This window comes from Podarcis bocagei (genome assembly GCF_964188305.1).
Source record: "Podarcis bocagei genome assembly, chromosome: 15".
Lineage (NCBI taxonomy): Eukaryota > Metazoa > Chordata > Lepidosauria > Squamata > Lacertidae > Podarcis > Podarcis bocagei.
In genome coordinates, this window is record NC_138141.1 from 42,473,290 (window position 1) to 42,494,530 (window position 21,241).

The window sequence follows — 21,241 nt, forward strand, 5'->3', positions numbered from 1 at the left end:
TTGGTAGGTTGCCAGGGTAACTGGGTGTGAGGTGACAGGAAAAAAAGTCTTGAGCAAGGGTTGCTGAGGAAAAGAAGATGATGGAAGACGGACTGGGATCCATCTTGGGCAGGATGGCTGCAGGGCTGACAGGGAGAGATGCCTTTGACTCCAGGGCTGCACTGCTGTGGGGTACAAGCCCCTCTTGAAATGGCTATGCTGTAAGATCTGGACTCCCTCCATGCAGACTGAAGGTGTGAATAGGTGAATAAACCATATTTCTTAAAGCTATTACAGTCTACACATACCCTAGGTGAGTTCCTGGAACCCCATGAGCTCTTGCCACCACTTGGCAGAGAGAGGGGAAAGCACCCAACTTTCGCAACAATTTTATATGCATTTTATTACTTTCTTGCTACATAAATGGTCTTGGTCACTTTCAATGGTTTGAAAACAAGGCAACTGTGATGGCTAGTCATAGAAAGAACACTGAACAGAAAAATTAAAAGATCAGAGGTGCTTACTTTGGAGGGAGAGAACTTGAACACTGAGGCTGAATGATAACTTCCTTCCTGTTTGCCAAACGTTTTGCTCTGGCTCTCAGTTTTCGACGCCGTTGACTGTCCTTGCCCATTTTCTCTAACTTAGACTTCAGGCTAAATCATATCCCTGTTAGATGTCCTTGATCTGAAGCTTTGTTTGAAGGGGACAAATGAGTAACAGGAATCCTGCCATACCCTTAAAAAAAAAAGACAGCTTTTTTAGAAAGACCAAGCGTAGATTTTAAAAATGTAGGTGTTGCCAGCTGGAACATCATGCCCAAGAAGCACCCATACAAACAACACCCACCCACCACAGATGTAAATATTGCCATTGTCCGAGTGTTGAGTTTTCAGGGATTCTGCACACTGAAACAGATTTGGATTTCCTTTGGAATAAGATCACTGGATGCGTACTGATCTTTTGTAATATCTACGTTCATTTTACACACCCTGTAGAAAATATGAAGCAAGCCAAGCAGGCAAGGCGGCCAAAATCATATCCTGCTCCAGTTGATCTATCCTCTCCACACCCACAGGGCTAACTTTACGTTGTATTTCATCTGAGTGAGCATCTTAAATCTGTAAACTGTCTTGGGCATATTGCAGAAAGGCAACATATAAATTAAGCACAGTAAACAAGCAGAAAGAAAGAAAAGTGATGATAAACCTAGACAGCATCTTAAAAAGCAGAGACATCACCTTGCCAACAAAGGCCCGTATAGTTAAAGCTCTGGTTTTCCCAGTACTGATGTATGGAAGTGAGAGCTGGACCATAAAGAAGGCTGATCGGGGACTTCCGGTCGGTGCCAGCGCTTAATGGCGGTCCTACCTCCGAGCTCCGGAGAAGGACTGCTTCGCAAGTTCGGGTCTTACCCGCTACGGCGAGCGGGGGACCCCTAAAATCCCAGGCGCTGAAGCCTGAGAACAAGGAGACTCGGTGGGCACCTTCGCGCCCCCCCGGTACCGTGAAAGAGCCTTTTTAAAGGCTACGGATCGACATCGGGAGAGAGCGCGGTGCTGAGAGTCGCTACCCAGCCTGCGAAGTGAAGCCGCGTCGCCATAAGCGGAGAGCGCCGATTCCTTCCTGAAAAGAAAATTTGGACTGAATTCCCGTGAGTAAGAGCTGGAAAATAATCGGGACCCTTTAAAATTTTAGAAATTGGGCTAAAAACGGGGAGATTTAAGCAAAGGAAGTCTGCCTCCCCCCGACTGCATGAAAGTGAAAGCAACGGAACTCTAAACTTGCATCCGTTTAAACCTGCTCTTTGATCATATAAACCGGATATTTAGACCTTTGATCTCCCCTCTAGCAAGCAGGGCAGAGGGGAGGTGAATCTGACCAACAACTGCATGATCTATTTGGAGGAAAAAAACCTCTGCTATCTCACCTATTTGAAAGCATGAAACGGTCTGCCTTTTTAGTACACTGAACTGACTTTTTCCTGTGAAGTGATACTTTGATACAAAGTTTCCACAGTGCCTGATCACTGTATATCATAAGAAGAAACAATATAAACTGGGCAACTGTGGCAATTTGAAGTTATAAGTCTTTAGCAACATTGACTTTGACTGTGTTAATCTCCTTCTTTTTTACATCTTGGACTGTCTCCTTTGTTTTTGTATTTGGAAATCCCGTTCTATGGCCATTTTGATTTGCTCCCTCTAGAGGATAAAGTAAAACTTGGTACGGCCTAAGACAGTGGAATTTTCCAAGGGAGAATAATCCCGTGGGAATTGACCTTGACATGAGTGGCCCACAAGAAGAGATAGTTACAAGAGCCAAGATCAAGCAACAACAACAACAACAACAGCTGCAGCTGCAACAGGCAAAGAAAAGAGGCTCAATTTCAGGCGCAACAGCCGGATCAGCAGGAACAACAGGACAAGACAAAGGAGCAGCCGTCTCTATGGAAGCTGTGACAGAGGCCTTGCTCAAGATAAACCAAACTCTGGAGTCTTTGACAAAACAGACTTCAGAGAACACACAAAAATTAACAGAAATATCAGCAAGATTAAACCAGAATACAGAATCTATAAACAAATTGGTGGAGGAAAACGCCACCACGCGCCAAATTGCCGAAGAGGCAAAAGCCACTGCCGGAGAGACACAGGAGAAATTAGAGCCACTTGCCAAGAAGGTCTATGAGCATGATGCAACTTTGGCCTTGTGGGAGTTACAGAGGAAAGAGAGAAATTTAAAATTAAGACTGATTCCGGAGAATGAAAGAGACAACCTTGTGGAATATTTGACACGGGAGTTTGCGGATTGCTGGGACCTTGAGGAAGACGAATTTAAAATTACGACTGCCTTTAGACTGGGTAAAAAGCAAGATAGAAAGACACCGAGAGACTGCTTGATTACACTCAGATCCAAGGAGGAAAGAGATAAAATATTAGGACTACACTTTGAAAAGGCCTTGCAAATTGGAAATTCAGCTGTACAGATCTTTAAAGACATCCCAAAATATATTTTGGATTTAAGAAACTTCTACAAGGACTTGGTTCTTTTGCTAAAGAAAAATTCTATCCGTTTCAGGTGGGAGTTCCCACAAGGACTGTCATTCGACTACAAGGCAAAGAAAGTGAAAATAAAGACAATTCAAGATAAAGACAAATTTTTGGCAAGATACCAGGAGGACCTACAGAAGGGGACTGTGGACGTACTTGCAGAACAGAGGAGAGCACTGGATATCCTGAATCTCTCGTTTGGACAAAAACCACCACCATCAGAAGAAGAGCAACAACTTGGAGCTGTTGGAGGAGCCTTAAGAAAATAACAAGATGGCTTTGCAATTCCTTAGTTGGAATTGTAATGGACTGAATGGGCCTTTGAAGAGAAGACAAGTATTTCATATTTTGAATAGAGAACAACTGGATTTGATATGTTTACAAGAAACTCACATAACCAGAGCCCACAGGAGATTACTCACAAATAAAAGGCTAGGACAAGAATTTATTTCATCAGACAAAGTTAAGAAGAGAGGAGTGGTAATATATGTGAAGGAGAAATGGGCTCCAAAAATGATATTCAAAGATGAACAAGGGAGATATCTGGCTGTGGAGATACAAGTACAAGGAGAAAAATTTCTAGTTGTTGGAATTTATGCACCAAATGAAGGCAAATCTGACTTCTTTAAGAGACTTCATGAAACTTTGACGGACTATCTGGATTACAATATGATAATCATGGGAGACATGAATGGCGTGGTCTCCACTAATATGGACAAGGCACAAAGACTAACAGTCACTAAAGAAGGGAGACTCCCTAAGACTTTTTTCGAAATGACAGAAAACATGGACCTGATAGACATTTGGAGAACAAGGAACCCTCTGGAGAGAGAGGGAACCTTTTTCTCCCAAGCAATGATGACCTGGACCAGAATTGACCAAATCTGGGTTACTAGTGGACTGGCTCCAAAGATTAAGAAAGTGGAAATCTGCCCAAAAACTTGCTCCGACCATAACGCCGTGAAGATGGAGATGAAACTCACAATAACTGGTCAATTTAGATGGAGAATGAATGACACCCTCTTTCGAGATAAGGAGATTCTCACGAAGGCCCAAAAGACCCTAAAAGACTATTTTGAAATAAATTTGAGGACCGACGTGGAGAAAAGAGTGATTTGGGACGCAAGTAAAGCGGTTATGAGAGGATTTTTGATTCAACAAAATTCAATAAAGAGGAAAAAACAAACTGAGAAAAAAAGAGAAGATTTTGGAAATGATAAAGGAAGGAGAGAGGAAATTAAGAACAAAACCAAAGTCTCAGGATATTTTAAGAGAGATCAAGTTATATCAAACACAATATATGGAATTGATGAACCAAGAGATTGAATGGAAGATAAAGCAAATGAAGCAAAAGACTTTTGAATCAGCAAATAAATGTGGTAAACTTTTGGCATGGCAACTGAAGAAAAGGCAGAAACTAAATACAGTTACAAGCCTAGAGGTGGATGGAAAGAACATATCTAAACCCAATGAAATTAGAAATTGCTTTTTAAGTTATTTTAAAAAACTTTACACTCAAGGCCCGCAAAATGAAGAAGATATAGATAAATTCCTTGGAAGATATGGATTACGAAACATCTCTCATCAAAGTAAGATGGATTTGAACCAGAGAATCTCAGAACAAGAGATAGAGACTGCCATTCAGAATATGCAATTGGGCAAATCTCCGGGACCAGATGGACTGACTTCCAGATACTACAAATCGCTGAAGGAATGGCTGACTCAACCACTAAGAGAAGTTTGTAATGAGATCCTTGAGGGAAAAAGGGCACCTGAATCGTGGAAAGAGGCATATATTTCACTCATACCAAAGTCAGAGACTGAAAAGACCCAACTTAAGAACTACCGCCCAATATCACTGCTTAATGTGGATTACAAAATTTTTGCAGACATTTTGGCAAAAAGATTTAAAAGAGTCTTGATGGAGAAGATTCATAGAGACCAAGCAGGCTTTCTCCCTAAGAGACACCTAGCAGATAATGTAAGGAATGTAATAGACATTTTGGAAAAGCTAGAGGTGAATATAAACACTAAAGCAGTATTGATCTTTGTGGATGCGGAGAAAGCCTTTGATAATATTTCTTGGAGTTTTATGAGGAAGAATCTTCATGGGATGGGGGTAGGCCAGGGTTTTGAGAATGGTATGGCTGCAATATATTCTGAACAAAAAGCTAAACTGATTGTAAATAATGTCGTGACTGAGGAACTTAAGATAGAAAAAGGAACACGACAGGGGTGCCCAATTTCCCCATTACTTTTTATTTCAGTTCTGGAGGTGTTGCTGAATATGATAAGAAATGACCAGCAGGTCAAAGGTGTGCAGGTCGGAGCTAAACAGTATAAGTTAAGAGCGTATGCAGATGACCTAGTATTGACTTTGCAAGAGCCAAACACTAGTACGAAAAAGGTCCTAGAAATAATACAACAATTTGGCCAAGTAGCTGGATTTAAGTTGAATAAGCAAAAAACTAAAGTTTTAGGGAAAAATCTAACAGATATGGAAAAGGAGAAATTTCAAGAGGAAACAGGTTTGACTGTGGTCAAGAAGATGAAATACCTAGGGGTTTATTTAACATCTAAGAATGTGAATTTGTATAAGGACAACTATGAAAAATGTTGGTCAGAAATTAAAAAAGATCTAGAAATATGGTCAAATTTGAAACTGTCAATGTTAGGCCGAATTGCAGTAATTAAAATGAATGTATTGCCTAGAATGTTGTTTTTGTTTCAGACCTTGCAGATTCTTGACAAGATGGAATGTTTTAAGAGGTGGCACAAAGACATCTCGAAATTTGTCTGGCAGGGCAAAAAGCCCCGAATTAAATTTAAAATATTGACTGACGCTAAAGAAAGAGGGGGTTTTGCCCTGCCGGACCTAAAATTGTATTATGAGGCAGCAGCTTTTTGCTGGCTGAAAGAATGGATGCTCCTCGAGAACACGGACATCTTGGATCTGGAAGGTTTCAATAATGCTTTCGGTTGGCATGCATATCTTTGGTATGATAAAGTTAACAGTGCCTTTAAAAATCACATTGTTAGAAAAGCATTATTTAATGTTTGGATAAGATATAAAGATCTATTGGAAAATAAAACCCCTAGATGGGTGTCACCAGTGGAGGCTAAAGCAGTGAAGAAACTCAATATGGAGGTCGGATGGCCGAAGTATTGGGAAATCTTAGAACAGGATGGAGATAAATTCAAATTACAAAGTCAGGAGAAATTGAAGCATAAAGTAGAAAATTGGTTCCAATATCGCCAAATAATGGAATTCTTTAAACAGGATAGGAAAATCGGTTTCCAGGTGGAAAAATCAAAACTAGAGACCGAATTGTTAGAACCCGATACTAAGAATCTATCTAGAATGTACAACTTGTTGTTGAAATGGAACACACAGGATGAAACAGTTAAATCGGCTATGATTAAGTGGGCTCAAGATGTTGGACATAACATTATGTCAGCTGACTGGGAATGGTTATGGAACACCGGTATTAAATTTACGGCATGTAATGCCTTAAAGGAAAACATTATGAAAATGGTTTACAGGTGGTACATGACCCCAGTCAAACTGGCAAAAATCTATCATTTGCCCGACAATAAATGTTGGAAGTGTAAAGAGACTGAAGGCACTTTCTATCACCTTTGGTGGACATGATCTATAATGAAATGAAAAAGGTACTTAAATGTACCTTTTCTAAAAAACCAGAGGCCTTCCTCTTGGGCATTGTCGGCCAATTGGTGATAAAGAAAGATAGAACTTTCTTCATGTATGCCACAACAGCAGCAAGAATACTTATCGCAAAGTATTGGAAGACACAAGATTTACCCACTTTGGAAGAATGGCAGATGAAAGTGATGGACTATATGACACTGGCCGAGATGACAGGCAGAATCCGTGATCAACGAAAAGAGACGGTGGAAGAAGAATGGAGAAAATTTAAAAGTTATCTTAAGGACTACTATAAACTTAATGAATGCTAAAATGTTGTGGTTTTCAGAAGCAAAAGGGTACAGGGATACAAGGCTAGACTATAAAAGAGGACTAAGATGACAGAGATTAGAAAGTAACAACTGGGAGTTGCTAGTTGAATTATGGACATTGGGATGCAGAGAGGGGGGGTATGGGGAAGTTCAAGAAAAGAGGTTTATGAAAATATGTTTGAAACTATTCATGTATGTCTGTCACTTTTTGTGTTTGTTTGTTTTTCTTAAAAATGTTGTAAAACCAATAAAAATTTTATCAAAAAAAAAAAAATAAAGAAGGCTGATCGCCGAAGAATTGATGCTTTTGAATTCTGGTGCTGGAGGAGACTCTTTAGAGTCCCATGGACTGCAAGAAGATCAAACCTCTCCATTCTGAAGGAAATCAGCCCTGAGTGCTCACTGGAAGGACAGATCCTGAAGCTGAGGTTCCAAGACTTTGGCCACCTCATGAGAAGAGAAGACTCCCTGGAAAAGACCCTGATGTTGGGAAAGATGGAGGGCACAAGGAGAAGGGGACGACAGAGGACGAGATGGTGGGACAGTGTTCTCGAAGCTACCAGCATGAGTTTGACCAAACGGCGGGAGGCAGTGGAAGACAGGAGTGCCTAGCGTGCTTTGGTCCAGGGGGTCACGAAGAGTCGGACGCGACTAAACGACTAAACAACAAACAAGCAGAAGCTCAGCTGAAATATGGGGTCCTCCCCACTCTTGTTGAGGCTGCGGGCGCATATGGATATCTAAGAAATTCTCGCAGGGGGCACAGAAGCACCCATTTTACAGAAGAAAAAATGGCAATGTTCCGTACCCATCCTTAGCAGACGGGAAACACACCTGACTCCCCACCCAATAAAGCCAGAAAGAAGCAGGTGGTTCCCGCAAAGCAGAATACTTACGAGCGCTCTCATTCCATCTCCTAATTCTTCATATCTTAAACAAAACCCCTACCTTAAAAAACCAAAACTCCGCCCTTCTTGACACATGCCAACATTTCCTTGCCACGCCCAACATTTCAAACTGATAGCAGCCTGCTCCATAGCCAATCACAGTTCCCCGTGCTGCAGCCAGTGTTCTATTGAGAAAAAAACCTATTGGCATCCTGCGTCCCACGATTGGTTGCAGATCCAGCCAATCAGGAAACAATAGCCAACCAGATTAAAGGTCTGGAAAAAAGGGGCCAATAAGAGAAAGGGAGAGGGGAGGGACGAGAAAAGGGTGGCCAAAATGTCAACCCGCCTTAGAAAGTAATGGGACCAATGAAGAACCGGTTGTTGAGCCTTTTGACCAATGCAGTCTCTCGGTCCAGCCCAGTTCTCGCCCCCTACAGTTTTCTCTTAACAAACCAATCAGAGCCGCCACCGTCTCGAGCCTATCCAATAGGAGCCGCTGTCTCATGCCGCGGGGCTGTACGCTTTGTTCTCCAATAGGCGCGAGGTTGTGTTTGAGAGGAGCCAATGAAACAGAGGACGTGGTGACAGCTGCCCAATCAGAGGCGCCGTCCCTTCCTCTCATAAAGAAAGGGAGGGGAGAGGGGTGGAATGCCACCGCCTGAGGAATGTCAACTATTCAACATGGAGACGGCGGTTACTACGCTCGAGACCATGGTGAGTCCCGGGGCTGCCGTCGCGACGAATGTGGCCGCGGTTTTCTTGAGGGAAGGGGCCGACCGTTGAAAATGTGGGACCAACGAATGGGAGAAAGAAAGAAAAGAAAAAAACACCGGGAGGGGGAAGGAACAGTTGGGGAAGGGGGAAATGTGAGGGGATAGTCCCATCCCCCCCCCCACCGTTTTGGACCCAACCACACACCGCGGAGAGGCTTCGGAGAAGATTCCGTTGGGCGAATCCACTATCTTCTGAGAGGAGGACAAAAAGGGGCGTGCTGGTTTTGGTCCATTTCTCTTTGGAGGCTCGCTGTTGGGGGCGTGGCTCGTCTGTGTGGGCGTGGCCCTCCGGCCTAACCCATTCTCTGAAAAGCCTGCTATTTACGGGGCGTGACCAGAGCTTAGAGGGGGCGTGGCCCGTCGGATTGGTCCATTTCCCCACCCATCATTCATCAAAGGTCCTTTTTCTTAGAGAGAAGGTGGAACAAGATAAGGCTGTGTAGAAGGGTCCATGTCCCCCTTCCATGGGAGAGAAAATAGAGTTCAGGCTGCTGCCGCTACTAAGCAACAACCCTAATTGCCAAAATAATTTTTATGTCCATTTGAACCAATAATTCATATAACATTATCTATGTCCACTTGAACCTGGGTTTCGCTTTTATATTACCAATATATGACTTGATTTCTTTATAAACTGCCACCCATGTACATAGATCCACCAGCTGTGGGGTGTAGCGATTGCCAATAAGAAACATATGTAAAGCAGTAGTTATTTATTTATTTAAGCAGAATTTGTATGATATAGCACCATCTAGGTGAGCTTGAACTTTGGTTTCTATTTTATATTATTAATATATAGTGTTTGGGCTCATATAATATTTGACCTGTAGCTGTTGCAATTTTCTTCGTCCCAGGTATGGCAGCTGATCTGACAGAGTCCACAGCTTGCTTTGAGTCAGTCCTCCAAGCAAGGGGCCTGACAGTGGTCAGAAATCCAGCCTTTAGGAGGAAGCTGCAAAAAATGTAGCGCACTCCAGCTTAGCTTGCACGCTATTGAGAGAAAGCCCTCCAATTGTGTATCTTGTCTTCCCTGCCAAGGGTCTTAAAGAGAACAAACAACATGTGAAATACAGGTGCAATACATGGTAACAATTCAGACTCATCTTTCAAAATTTCTCAGATGGCACTCCCAGATCTGGAGTATGAGACCTTATCACTGTCCTCTTCCAGAGAGGGATTCAAAGAATCGACTCCATTTCTGGTGGATTTGAGGGAGGGGACAGTGAGACTTCAGACCCATGATCCTGACTCAAGGATTGAAGGAGGTCAGCTGGCTGGATGAGAACACTCCTTGTTCCTTCCTTTGGTAGTTGGCATATTTCTTGGAGGTGGAAGCTGACAAGAACACCACCCTCCTCTAAAGATGGATTTGTGTGGATATACGCACACACACATATTTAAGTGAAAAAACTGAAAGCAACTTTTGTTCCCAAGGAGAAACAGACACCCCCCCCCCAAGATCTTGCTTGCTTTTTTTTCTTTTTTAAACCAAAGGTGATGGTACATTTCATAGAGTCAGTTCTTGTTGCTGAAATGTTTTGTAAGTTTTTCTTTTCTTTTTTGCAAGCCACTTACATTTTCAGGATCTAGCCTTTCTTTTGGAACCAAAGAACACCCTTCTGAGCCTGTTCGATTCTGCTTCCTTGTGGATGGCGAGAGGTGTCTGTCCACTGCCCTTTTTATGTTGTACTACTAGTGAACGTGCACAAAAAGCAGTGCAATGTTAAAAGGGCATTGGCCAGTGATGCTCAGTCAGCTAAAGTGACAACTTGAAGGGAAGTATGCAATCTTTTGTATGTCTGTGTGTCTGTCTGAAGCAGGGGCGGGGGACTCCTTTTTATAGCGGGAATTTTAAAATTGGTGTACTGATATGTGCACCCAGCTATAACATATGCATAAATAACAGCCTTATGCAATTACTAGCTTTCCACTGCAGTTCTTCAATGGTGCATCAGCACCCAGTCAGAAAAGAGCCAAATTCTTTCTTCCTTGATCTAGACCACTCAAAATGAGGTGAGATCAAACTAACATGGACTGTGGATGAGTTGCAAACAGCCTGCTGGAAAGAGTTATGCGTGTGTTGGGAGTTATGATTTAGTTTGGAGGCTTCCCCAGCCCTTTTTAAAAGGAGGAGAAGCTGTTTACCTTTTTCTTATTGTGAAGTTCATTTATAAATTCAAAGTTCAGTAGCCTATTCATTGTTCTGAAGGCTTCTTGCAATGTGTCTCGTGCAGAACATCTCTCCAAAGCACCTTGCTGCTGACAAGGGCTCTGACTTCATTGCACTACTGTACTTCCCGATGAGCAGTGCAATAGTATTGTCAAAGCACTTGTGGGCAGGACCCTCAGCAGTGGCCTTGTGGCTTCTCTCTGTTTCTCCAAAGCCTATGTAAGTGAATCGTGCAGAGGGGGCTGGAAAGATTTTGTGTTTGCTTTTATGACTCTACAGCAGGCCTGCAAACATTAGCCGGGGACTTAGTGAACAAAGGCTCTGGCTAGCAAGTGGATTTGCTGGAGGGCTGCTTTGAGAAGGGAATGGAGGAATGTTCAACCACCACCAAAATGGGATGTTATCCAGTAACCATAAATTCTGCTTATTCAAACTTTGGTTAGGATGGGTTGGTGGGATTTGTTTTAGTCCGCTGTGTTTTGCCAGTCACCTGATAGGGAAGGAGACACAGTTCACTAGTAGAGCATCTGCTTTGCATGCAGAAGGTCCCAGGTTCAATCCCTGCCACCCCTAGGTAGGGCTGGGAGAAAGTCCTGACTGAAGTCCTTGAGAGGTGCTGCCAGTCAGTGTAGACAATACTGAGCCAGATGGATCGACAGTCTGACGGTATAAGGAAGCTTCCTGTGTTCCTATTACTGTACCTCCTTAAAACTGACTCTTTGGGTAATTGATGGAGCTGTGGGTTAAGGGCACAACTATCTTTGAGAGTTTTAAAAAAGTCTATATTGATTCTGGCATGTTGCCGTAATAGGAGATGTAGAAGGATATTGGATGGCCTTTAATTTCCTTTTAATTAGGAGTGGCACCTTTTGATAGTTGAAACTGCTTTTGCTTGTTAAATTGCCAGTTTTCTTGCACGGCTTTCAGCATCTCAGAGGTACTGGAGCTGCTGGCAAGATGCACATTTTATTTAAAGATTATTATTTTTTAATACCCTGTCATTTTTCCTCGTTAATTTGTTGACAGCCCTGGTAACTAGGTATCACTTTGTGAGGTCAGCCTGCCTGTTGCATGATACAACAAGCGTGTGATCACTGAGAAATGGCACTAGTTTTATTTATTTTGCTGCTGGAAAGAGGCTTCTTTTCTCTTATTATGTGCAGCTTGCTGGAAATTTGGAATGGTCCGCTAGTTTTCTGATAGAGCAGCTCCCAGCATGACCATGTAATTCCTTTCAGTGGAATTGAAATATGGAAATCTGGGTACGTAACAGGGCATGCTTACAATTTTCAGATGCAACCTTTTGGGCATCAGGCATATCCAAGCTTTAACATTGTGAGTTCCTTGCCTGCAATCCCTAATTGGATAGGTGGCAGGAAAACAGAAAGCCAAGTACTTCTTTACACATGGAATTCACTTCTATAAGAAGTTGTGATGGCCACTGACTTGGAGGGCTTTAAAAGAGGATTAGACAAGTTCATGGGAGATAAAGCTATCACTGGCTACTAGCCAGGATGGCTATGTTCACTGTCAGTGGCAATATGCCTCTGAGTACCAGTTGCTGGGAATCACAAGCAGAGACAGTGCTGTTTGCACTCTGGTCCGGTTTTCAGGATTCCCACTTAGGGCCTCTGGTTGACCACCGCGATAACAGAATGCTGGATGGGCCACAGGTCCGATCCAACAGCCTGTCTCTTTTTGTGGTCTTTTACAAACTGTTGCATGTGCTTCGTATTTTGGGTTCTTGTGATCGCAATAACGGTTTTGATCAGCTAAAAAAAGACCCTCCGGAATGGGGGTGGGGGAGGCAAAGTCGGGCATGATTTCCTCAAGTTAAATTGTAGTTGTCACAATGGCCAGCAAGGGCAGGAGGTGCCTGGTGGGGCTAGTTTTGCAGCAGAGCTGCCTGGGAATGGGGCTTCTGCTTCCCATCGCCTCCATTAAGGCAGCCTGCTGGAGTGGGCTGCTTCCAGGTGACAGCTGAGGGCAGTGGAGGGGGACCCCAGTGGAGATGGCTTTTCCAAGGGATCTGATGCCCTATAACTGCATAGTCTCCTTTGAGGGTGAGTGAATGGCGTGCTGCCCTCTTGTGTCCAAAGTCAGGAAACACAGGTCTTTGTCTGTTAGACATCTCTCCTCCAGCCTTCTGTCCTGCAGGGAGGTACATTCTTTTGGTTTAATTCTTTTTTCTTTTATCATGTTAAAATACGTAGGCACCTGTTGGCCTCTAAGTAGGAAGCCTTTAATTACTAGCTAGCCCCAACTTTTAATATGGAGGCCAATCTGTATGGCAAGGTAACATTTCCTGGATCTGGATGGCTAAATTTGGCAAATAATAAAGTCCCTTCCCAAAGCGATGTTTTCCTCTGAAGACATTCCTTGGGCTGTTTCTGTGAACTGGGTGTGCAGCTGCGATTCCCATAAGTCTTTAATAGCTCCTTTAAGGAACTGATTACCGTTAATTAAGTAATGCCCCTGTCATCCCACTGTCTTACTCAGTTCTCTGGTGGCTCAGTAATCATGAATAGAGGAGAATGGTAACATTGTAAGCTTGATTATTTCTTCATCAGCCTTGTTTATCAAATGCCTGGCAAGAGGAGCTATCAAGAGGATGAGTTTTGTAGGGTAATTATGTGGGAGAGAGACTACATAACCGAGATTTGGCAGCCCATAAGCAGATCTCCCTTTGTGTACAGAGCCCATTCTAGTACAGTGGTACCTTGGTAGTTGAACAGCTTGGCTCCCAAAAAAATTGGCTCCCAAATGCCACAAACCTGGAAGTGAGTGTTTCAGTTTGCGAACGTTTTTCGGAAGTCAAATGTCCGACGCGGCTTCTGCTTGAGTGCAGGAAGCTCCTGTAGCCAATTGGAAGCTGTGCCTTGGTTTTCAAACCATTTTGGGAGTCGGAAATGGATTAAATTCGAGAACGAAGGTACCATTGTATACTATACCATGCATGTTGTTTGTATGAGAACTCCTTTTGACCCAAGGAATGAAATGAATAAAATGATCACACTTCCTTCTCTCAAATTCCTTCTCAAACAAGAGAGAGTCAGTGTGGTGGCCCAGGACATCAGCATTCGCATCCCTGCTCAGCCATGAAACACTGAGTGACCTTGGGGCAGTTACAGTCTCTCAACCTACTCTACCTCACAGGGTTGTTGTGAGGGGGGGAGGGGAAAAGAAGAGAACCATGTATGCCACCTTGAAAGCTCCTTGGAGGAAAGGTGGGGTAGAAATGTGATAATAAAAACTTGCCTCTTTGTATACCTTCAGGGCAGCTAAGAACATTGAAAATGATCTTCTGTTGAGTCAGTCCATTATTCCATCCCATCATTTGCCTGCTGCCTTTTCAGTTAAGCCAAGCTCAAGGCGGCTTACATCACCAAGCCTTGTATTTTTTTGTGCCAGGGAAGGTGGCCCTGTGCTGGATCGAGGGGAAGGTGTCATAGGTGCCATTTGTTCCCTTCTGACATAGAGATGGAAATGGTTGGATGAAGGAGAACTACCTGCCTTTGAAGGTGACTCTTTGCAATGTAGGAAGTCCAGAATGTGACTTGTGAAGAAACCCAAGGGCAGAGACTCTTTCCTGGGCGGTGGACCAGTTCTTGAACACAATTAAAGTAAACCTTTTTCAGAGAAAAGAGCGAACTCAGCCTCCAGTTTCAATTCAGGGTGAGGGGAAATGTGCCTCTGCTGTCAAAGTTTTGAAAACACGAAACAGGAACTATAAGAGCCTATGTGTTGTATCCAGTGTAGTGCTATTGGCAGTGTGCTTGTTCCACTTTGAAATTTTGTGTGCAATTGCTTCATCCACCACTGCCTTGGTGCAGGGGGTGGGGGTGGTGTCGGGAGGAAGAGGCAGCCCGCCTGCCTGCTGGGGCGAAGGGAAAGGCAGACAAATGCACGAGGCACTGCCTGGCTGCGGATGCTGCCTGATGCCCCTGCCGGACCCAGTGCTTGACAACATCAGGCAGCCCTGCTCCACAAAGCATGGATTGCACCCCACGCCTTGTGGAATGGTGAGCGGTGCCAAGGCTGCCTGATACTGCTGCTGAGCGCTGGGAGCAGAGGGCATCCCTCGGCCAGGTTTCAACATTGGGATGTATCGGCAGATTGCGATGTCTGGCTGGTGATACATTGTGAAGTTGAAAAGCTGACATTACCCAGCCCTAGCGCATCTTTCCCTATTTTCTCTCCACATCCCCTGCGCTTATGTGTGCTCTGCAACAGTAGGGGTGTTTGGTTTCCAATTTATATAACAGAATTGTGATTGACCATTTGGGTGTTTTAGTTCCAGAAGGCCGAATCCGACCTGAATTACATTCAGGCAATGTTGGAGTTTGAAATTGTGAAAGGGCATGCTGACGGACTGTCTAAAGAGGTACTGAATCTTTTAATGTAGGTTGTAAACCACTTTGAGTCCCCACCCCCTTATAAAGCTATAGAAATGAAATGAAAAATAATAACTTTGCTTAAGGCTGCACTCCTATGTCCACTTATCTGGGAGTAAGCCCCACTGAACCACGTGGGGTTACTTCTGAGTAGCCCTATCTAGGATTGTGCTGAAAGTAGTGGTGTGTGTTTTCTGAAAAATGTTGGAATTCATTTTCTATATGCAAATTAGCCAGATTTGCATAGGGAAATTTGCTCAGAAAATTTTCCAGTGTCCTAGAGCACGTTTAATTGACTTGGTGCTCTCCAGATGTCATTGGACTGAAACTCCCATCAACCCACAGCCATCTTGGCTAATGGCTAGGAATGATGGGTGATGCGGTCCCACAACATCCCTGGGGGCATCATGTTGGTTGCCACTGCCCCAGAGAGTAATCTAATTCAGCTTGTTTAATTTATTTGTATTCAGTAAACAAAGCTTTTTAAAAAAGTATCCCGTGTTAATTTTTTGTCCACAAACATTTGAATTTGTGGTGGTGGACAGCGGAATTAAACATGACTTAAATATTACACAGCGATGCTCATTGGGATGTACATGCTTTAATTTGCTGAAATTTATGGGTGGTGGTGGTGGGGAAATCACAGATGCCTGAATCTGGAGCTCTAATTAATTTTAGCAACCCATAATATACTGACTCGCATACTTGCCAAGGAGAATTGCCTGAAAAACATCACCATGTCCATGCTGCACTGTGCAAGTTCTGTGGTCACATCCACACCATATGCTTCCTTCCAGCACATGGCTTTCCCCAAAGAATCCCAGAGACTTTAGTTTAAGGGTGCTGTGAATGGTAGCTCTGTGGGTAGAAACTATGGTTTCTATGATTCTTTAAGTGTATGGTGTGGCTGTGACTTCTAACCCTCCAGTTAGCTTCCCATTTGTGTTGTGTTTTGAGGGTCCTTTCTCCCTCTCCCCTCCCCTTTTTCTGCTTCTCCAACTGTGTGCATCTTCCTTGCTTTGGCAACAGGAGAATCCTCTGGTTGTCATACAGCAGCTGTCACAGGTGAAGTCTCGCTACAAAATGTTGTGTGAGCAGCTAGAAAGGATTTCTACCGAGCGGCGGGAGTCCATGCGGTCGATCCGTGCTACTCTGGCAAAAACAATGAAGCTGGTTCAGGAAATACAGCAGCACACTGGAATGGAGGTAGCGCTCTTGAGTTGCCTGGCTTGAGGGACGTGTGTGTGCACACATATAGATAGATATAGGGAGAGACAGAGAGCATTGGACTTTCCTCCATCAGCATATAGGAACTTCAGGAAAGAACACAAGTTGCTTGAAGTGTGCATCTGTAGGTAATTGGTCTGAAATGTACACCTGCTGGTATTCAACTCCTGCTTTTGAGCTTCCCACTGGGGCATCTCATTGACCACTGTGAGAACAGGATCCTGGACTAAATGGACCACTGGCCTGATCCAGCAAGGCCCATCTGATCATATTCTGGGTTTCAGTTTGACTCAGTTGGGCCTTGGCATGTCCCATCACAAGCTATGTGAGCACCAGGATCAGTCCCACGGCATATCTTAGAACAAGACCTGGAAGATTTCAGAGATGTACTATGCTACATTCCTAGGATCCACTGGCTGGAGTCAGAGGGTTGGGGGCTGTGGAGCCTGTTGCAAAGTGTTGGCTAGGGGGCAGAGCCCATATTCTATCACTCTTCGTGAGACATATCCTTGGATAAGGGTAGCTGATGCATTGGACCCCAACTCCCATTCTCCCTGGCCCTTAGCTGTGCTGTGGATGATGGTAGTTGGAGTCCCCATGACTCCTGGGGGGCAACAGGTTGGCTTACCCTGCGTAATAGTAGTAGTAGTAATTTTATTATTTATACCATGCCCATTACAGCCTTGGAATATCCTACATATTACTAAATTACTAAAACCTACAGATTGTAAATCTCTACAAATGGGGTTTTTTAAAAACCTCCCAGCATAACTTCCCAAAGACCTGGTCAAAGGCAACCAACGAATTTCACAAGTGAGGAACATCTGAAGTTGACGCAGAAGCTATTAGCATAAGGCCTGCCATGGCACATATATATTTGTGTCCTTCATATTTGATTGGAAGTTGGAACCCTCTGCCAATCTTGTTTGATGATCTAAAATATGGCTAGGAATGTGAACAAATGACCTTTGACAAAAGAAATTACAAAACATTACAGAGGTTAGAGACAAGATTTGATGAGGTTCTTGAGGACAATATTTATTTTATTGCAGAATGTAAACAGCCCTGCTTAAGATGTTCCTCTCTCTTGTCCCCAGATCTCACCTCTATCTGAAGAAGAAGAACTTGCAATGCATCACTTAATGTACCAGACTGTTCAAGTATCAGATACCCCAGAAAAACAGGTAATTCTGAACCCTGGGGATCTTGTTTGTGTTTTTGCTGAGTAGCTCCAGACAGGGTTCGAAATTAGCGGGTGCCAGTTGCATTTTGCAACTTGCAACTGGCCTTTTGCGACTTGATGGCGATGTCCAGGTGCCACTTTTGGCACCTAGCATCTCCACCTGCCTGGCCGGGTGATTCAGGGGGTCTGGTCTCCAGGGTAGCACGGCAGCAAAAGGCATGTCTTTTGCTATCACTCTACCCTGCCAAACAGCTGCTTTACCCAGTAGTGCAGCAGCAAAAGTCACGTCTTTGTTTTTTTGCTGCTGCTACGTCTTCTGCTGCTGCGCTGCCCAGGAGACCCTGATTCACCCGGCAGCAAAAAAATATATAAAAACACGCCACGGTGGTGGAAAAGTGGCTTATGTTCCTCTCCAACTCCACAATTTAACAAGTAATAATAGAAACAAGGCAATACATCCCCTCCCACCTTTTTGCCTGTAGAAATTGTTACTTGACCACTTGCTCAAATTTGAGAAGCGCTAAAGAATGGGCTCGCACTTTCTGCTCCCTTTTAATATTTTCACAGATATGCTTTGAAACCTAACTACAAAACATATTTTGGGCTCTTGCTTGGGTGGAATAAGACTTCCACAATCATTCCTGAAGTACTGAGGCACTGAAAGTTCCATCTGTATCTTTATTATCTGTAGTGGCAGTTCTCCTGTGTATGAGCACCAGTTTAATCTTGCTCTTGTCTAGTGGGCAGGGGTGTGTGAATTCAGATAGGTGGTGATATGTGATACTTCTGCAAAAGTTAACACAATTCATAAGAAATATGGCAGCAAAATATGGCAGTCTGTGATTGTTGACTTCTGTGGTTTAGAGCAATGTCTTACAAATGAATAGTAGTTCCTTTTTCCCCCCTTCCCCTTTGAGGACAGAATATGATTTGTGTTTTTAAAAATGCTGTTCTTCTTTTCTACAGAATTGTCCCAAAGAGCATGAAAGCCACTGATCCCAGACAAAAGTTCCAAAAATAGCTTGTATGTGAGGGCACTCATCAGAGTTGGAAGTTGAAAACTGAGGCTACACTTTAAATGTCTAGATTGCTTGAGTTTTCTTTTTAATATTGGTACCCAAGTTTCCTGTACATACTTCCTAAATTGTTGTCAGATGAACAATGACTTGAACATTTTGTGGTGGTGATGTTGTTGTTGGTGTTGTGATGGGGTTGATATTGTAATGTTCCAAAGGTGCTTTCAACCAGAGCTTGTGGTCCTCTGGATGCTACTGGACTATAACTCCAATCATCCCTCACCATTGGCCATGCTGGCTGCTGGGAGTTGGAGTTCTACAACATCTGGCAGGCATCCTGTTGGCTAGTCTTGCTCTGGGTTAATTCAGTCTGCTGCTTACACTATACAATGAATGGAAGCTGTTTTTGATACATTGTACAGTACCTTTCTCCTTAATGTGGATCTACTTGTATATTCAAAACCAGGCTTCCTCAAACTCAGCCCTCCAGATGTTTTGAAACTACAGTTCCCATCATCCCTGACCACTCGTCCTGCAAACTAGGGATCATGGGAGTTGTAGGCCAAAAACATCTGGAGGGCCAAGTTTGAGGAATCCTGATTCAAAGCCATAGCTGTACCTTTGAAACAGTAGCCAAATTGATACATTGTGCTTGAAGTTTTATTGTGATTTTTTAAAATAATACTTAGAAACAATAAAGATAAATGTATGACAACACAAAGAGTTGGCATCCTTTTTAAATCTTGCGGTTTATTCACCTTTTTTACCTAGTGTGTCTTTCACCTTCAGTTAACTCCAGAACTATTGTGCCTTTGGCTAATCTGATTTGTGGATAGAATAAGCGAAATCTTAATGGCTGTGTGACTCTTCAGTTAGTAAACCTGGAGTGACAGCTCAGGAGATAATTTCTCTCTCTCTCTCTCTCTCTCTCTCTCTGTGTGTGTGTGTGTGTCTGTAAAATTCTTGAGTAGCTTCCTGCAGTTATTGTGGGAGCAGAGAATATTATACTTGTGTCTCAGATGTGACTCCAAGAACACACACACACACACACACACACACACACACACACAGTTAGAGTTAGGTTACCTCTTTTTTCCTCCAGGGCATTGACTCTAGCCCAGGCACCCCCAACCTGCGGTCCTCCAGATGTTTTGGCCTACAACTCCCATGATCCCTAGCTAACAGGACCAGTGTCAGGGATGATGGGAATTGTAGTCCAAAACATCTGGAGGGCCAGAGGTTGGGGTGCCTGCTCTAGCCAGTCAAAGTAAGTACTTTTCAATCCTGTCAATTTCAGTGTAAAAGCTTAAATCTTGCTTGTTGAAATAAGCTTAACTTTGAGTGGTTGTGCCCTAGAGCAGTGTTTCCCAACCTTTTTTGGGCAAAGGCACACTTGTTTCATGAAAAAAATCTCGAGGCACACCACCATGCCAGATGGGGAAAGGTCACTTTTTACTTATGTAAAAAAAAATAAAAAAATAGTAACAGCATAGAAGGTAATGGTTAGGCTAGCATCCCTCTTCCAAATATGCTAGGTTTTTATTTGCAGGGACTGTTCTACATGGGAAGGGGAAAGGAAAGTTAATAGAAGGAAAGGCGGGTGGGAGAGAAAGAGAAAGAAAGAGGGAAGGAAGGGGGGAAGAGAAGTGTAAAGGAGGGAGACCGAGGCGGGGGAGAAGCGTCTGGAGAGTTGCTCCGAAGTTTGGGGGGCCGCGGGGGTGGGCGCGCGTCCCAGGAGGCGGAGGCCAGCCCGGGCTGGGAGCCGCGCCGCGGCCCGGGGGCGGAAGGCGGACCGCGGCTCCTAGGATGTGGAAAGGGGACGGCAGCGCAGGGGGAGGAGACCCGCACAGCTAGGGCAGCGCGCAGGGGGAGGGGAGCGGGCCGGAGGGGGGCCGCGATCCCGCGCGCCGCAAACATGGCCTCCTTCCCCGCGGGCCCCGCCGAGCCCCCCCGGCCAGGGAGGGCGGCGCGCCCCCGCCGCCGGAGGAGAGCAGAGGCAGGAGGAGGAGGACGAAGGCGCTGCCGAGGAGGCGCGCCAACTTCTGCCAACTTCGGCGCCCGCCCCGTCGCCGCAGGCTCCTCCCGGCCGAGAGCCAGAGGACGGCGGCGGAGCAGGAGGAGGAGGATCGGGTTTGGCGACGGCTGCTGCGTCCTCTCCAAGCGCGGGGCTGGCCTCCGCCGCGCCCGATCCTCCGCGCTCGCCGCGCTTCTCGGCGGAGCAGGTCTCGTGCGTGTGCGAGGCGCTGCTGCAGGCGGGCGAGAGCCTGGCCAAGGTGCGCGCGCTGCTGGCCTTCCAGCGCGGTGACTTCGCCGAGCTCTACCGCCTGGTGCAGAGCCGGCGATGGGATGTGGGAGGGAGCTCGCTCGCCGCCCCGCGTGTGCCTATGTGGGGCACGTTACAGCCCCGTGACGTCAGCGCCACGCAGGCAGCCAGGCAGGCAGACGGCGAGAGCCCCGCGCTGGGCGGCCTCTCCTCGCTGCCGCCGCCCCGCCTCTCGCCGCCCGACTCGCCCGCCTCCCTCCCACGGCACACCAGGCAACGTCTCGCGGCACACTAGTGTGCCGCGGAACACCGGTTGGG

General features: G+C 44.9%; 2 protein-coding genes across 7 annotated transcripts in view; one reads left to right on the forward strand and one right to left on the reverse strand.

Annotated features, from left to right (window-relative positions):
* The window catches only part of PRR11 (proline rich 11), a 21,170-nt gene extending 12,108 nt beyond the window's left edge, over positions 1 to 9,062 (reverse strand). The window contains exons 1-2 of one of the 3 annotated variants that reach the window (XM_081172198.1): positions 8,816 to 9,062; positions 504 to 717 (exon numbers count right to left, since the gene is read on the reverse strand). In XM_081172198.1, the coding sequence (XP_081028324.1) occupies positions 504 to 613 (110 nt within the window). In that variant the 5' untranslated portion in view covers positions 614 to 717; positions 8,816 to 9,062. Of the gene's footprint in view, positions 1 to 503; positions 718 to 7,903; positions 8,170 to 8,815 lie in introns of those variants that run through there. The other 2 variants (XM_081172199.1, XM_081172197.1) reach the window with 2 other exon arrangements.
* SKA2 (spindle and kinetochore associated complex subunit 2) lies at positions 8,456 to 19,381 on the forward strand. 4 transcript variants are annotated; one of them, XM_081172238.1, is made up of 6 exons: positions 8,554 to 8,611; positions 9,525 to 9,755; positions 15,135 to 15,224; positions 16,264 to 16,440; positions 17,559 to 17,645; positions 18,611 to 19,381. In XM_081172238.1, the coding sequence occupies exons 2-6, from the start codon at positions 9,753 to 9,755 to the stop codon at positions 18,638 to 18,640; spliced, it is 387 nt and encodes a 128-aa protein (XP_081028364.1). In that variant the 5' UTR covers positions 8,554 to 8,611; positions 9,525 to 9,752; the 3' UTR covers positions 18,641 to 19,381. The 4 variants fall into 4 exon arrangements, with proteins under 4 accessions (XP_081028361.1, XP_081028364.1, XP_081028363.1 ...); XM_081172235.1 differs by lacking the exon at positions 9,525 to 9,755 and having other exon boundaries at positions 8,456 to 8,611; XM_081172237.1 differs by lacking the exons at positions 8,554 to 8,611; positions 9,525 to 9,755 and adding an exon at positions 12,076 to 12,102.
* Positions 19,382 to 21,241: the final 1,860 nt, after the last annotated feature.

Excerpts from the sequence above, each read along its gene's own strand:
- SKA2 (XM_081172235.1), top strand. The coding sequence starts at position 8,546 with ATGCCACCGCCTGAGGAATGTCAACTATTCAACATGGAGACGGCGGTT. Across the intron at positions 8,612-15,134 it reads TTACTACGCTCGAGACCATG|TTCCAGAAGGCCGAATCCGA; the intron begins GTGAGTCCCGGG and ends TGGGTGTTTTAG. Across the intron at positions 15,225-16,263 it reads CTGACGGACTGTCTAAAGAG|GAGAATCCTCTGGTTGTCAT; the intron begins GTACTGAATCTT and ends CTTTGGCAACAG.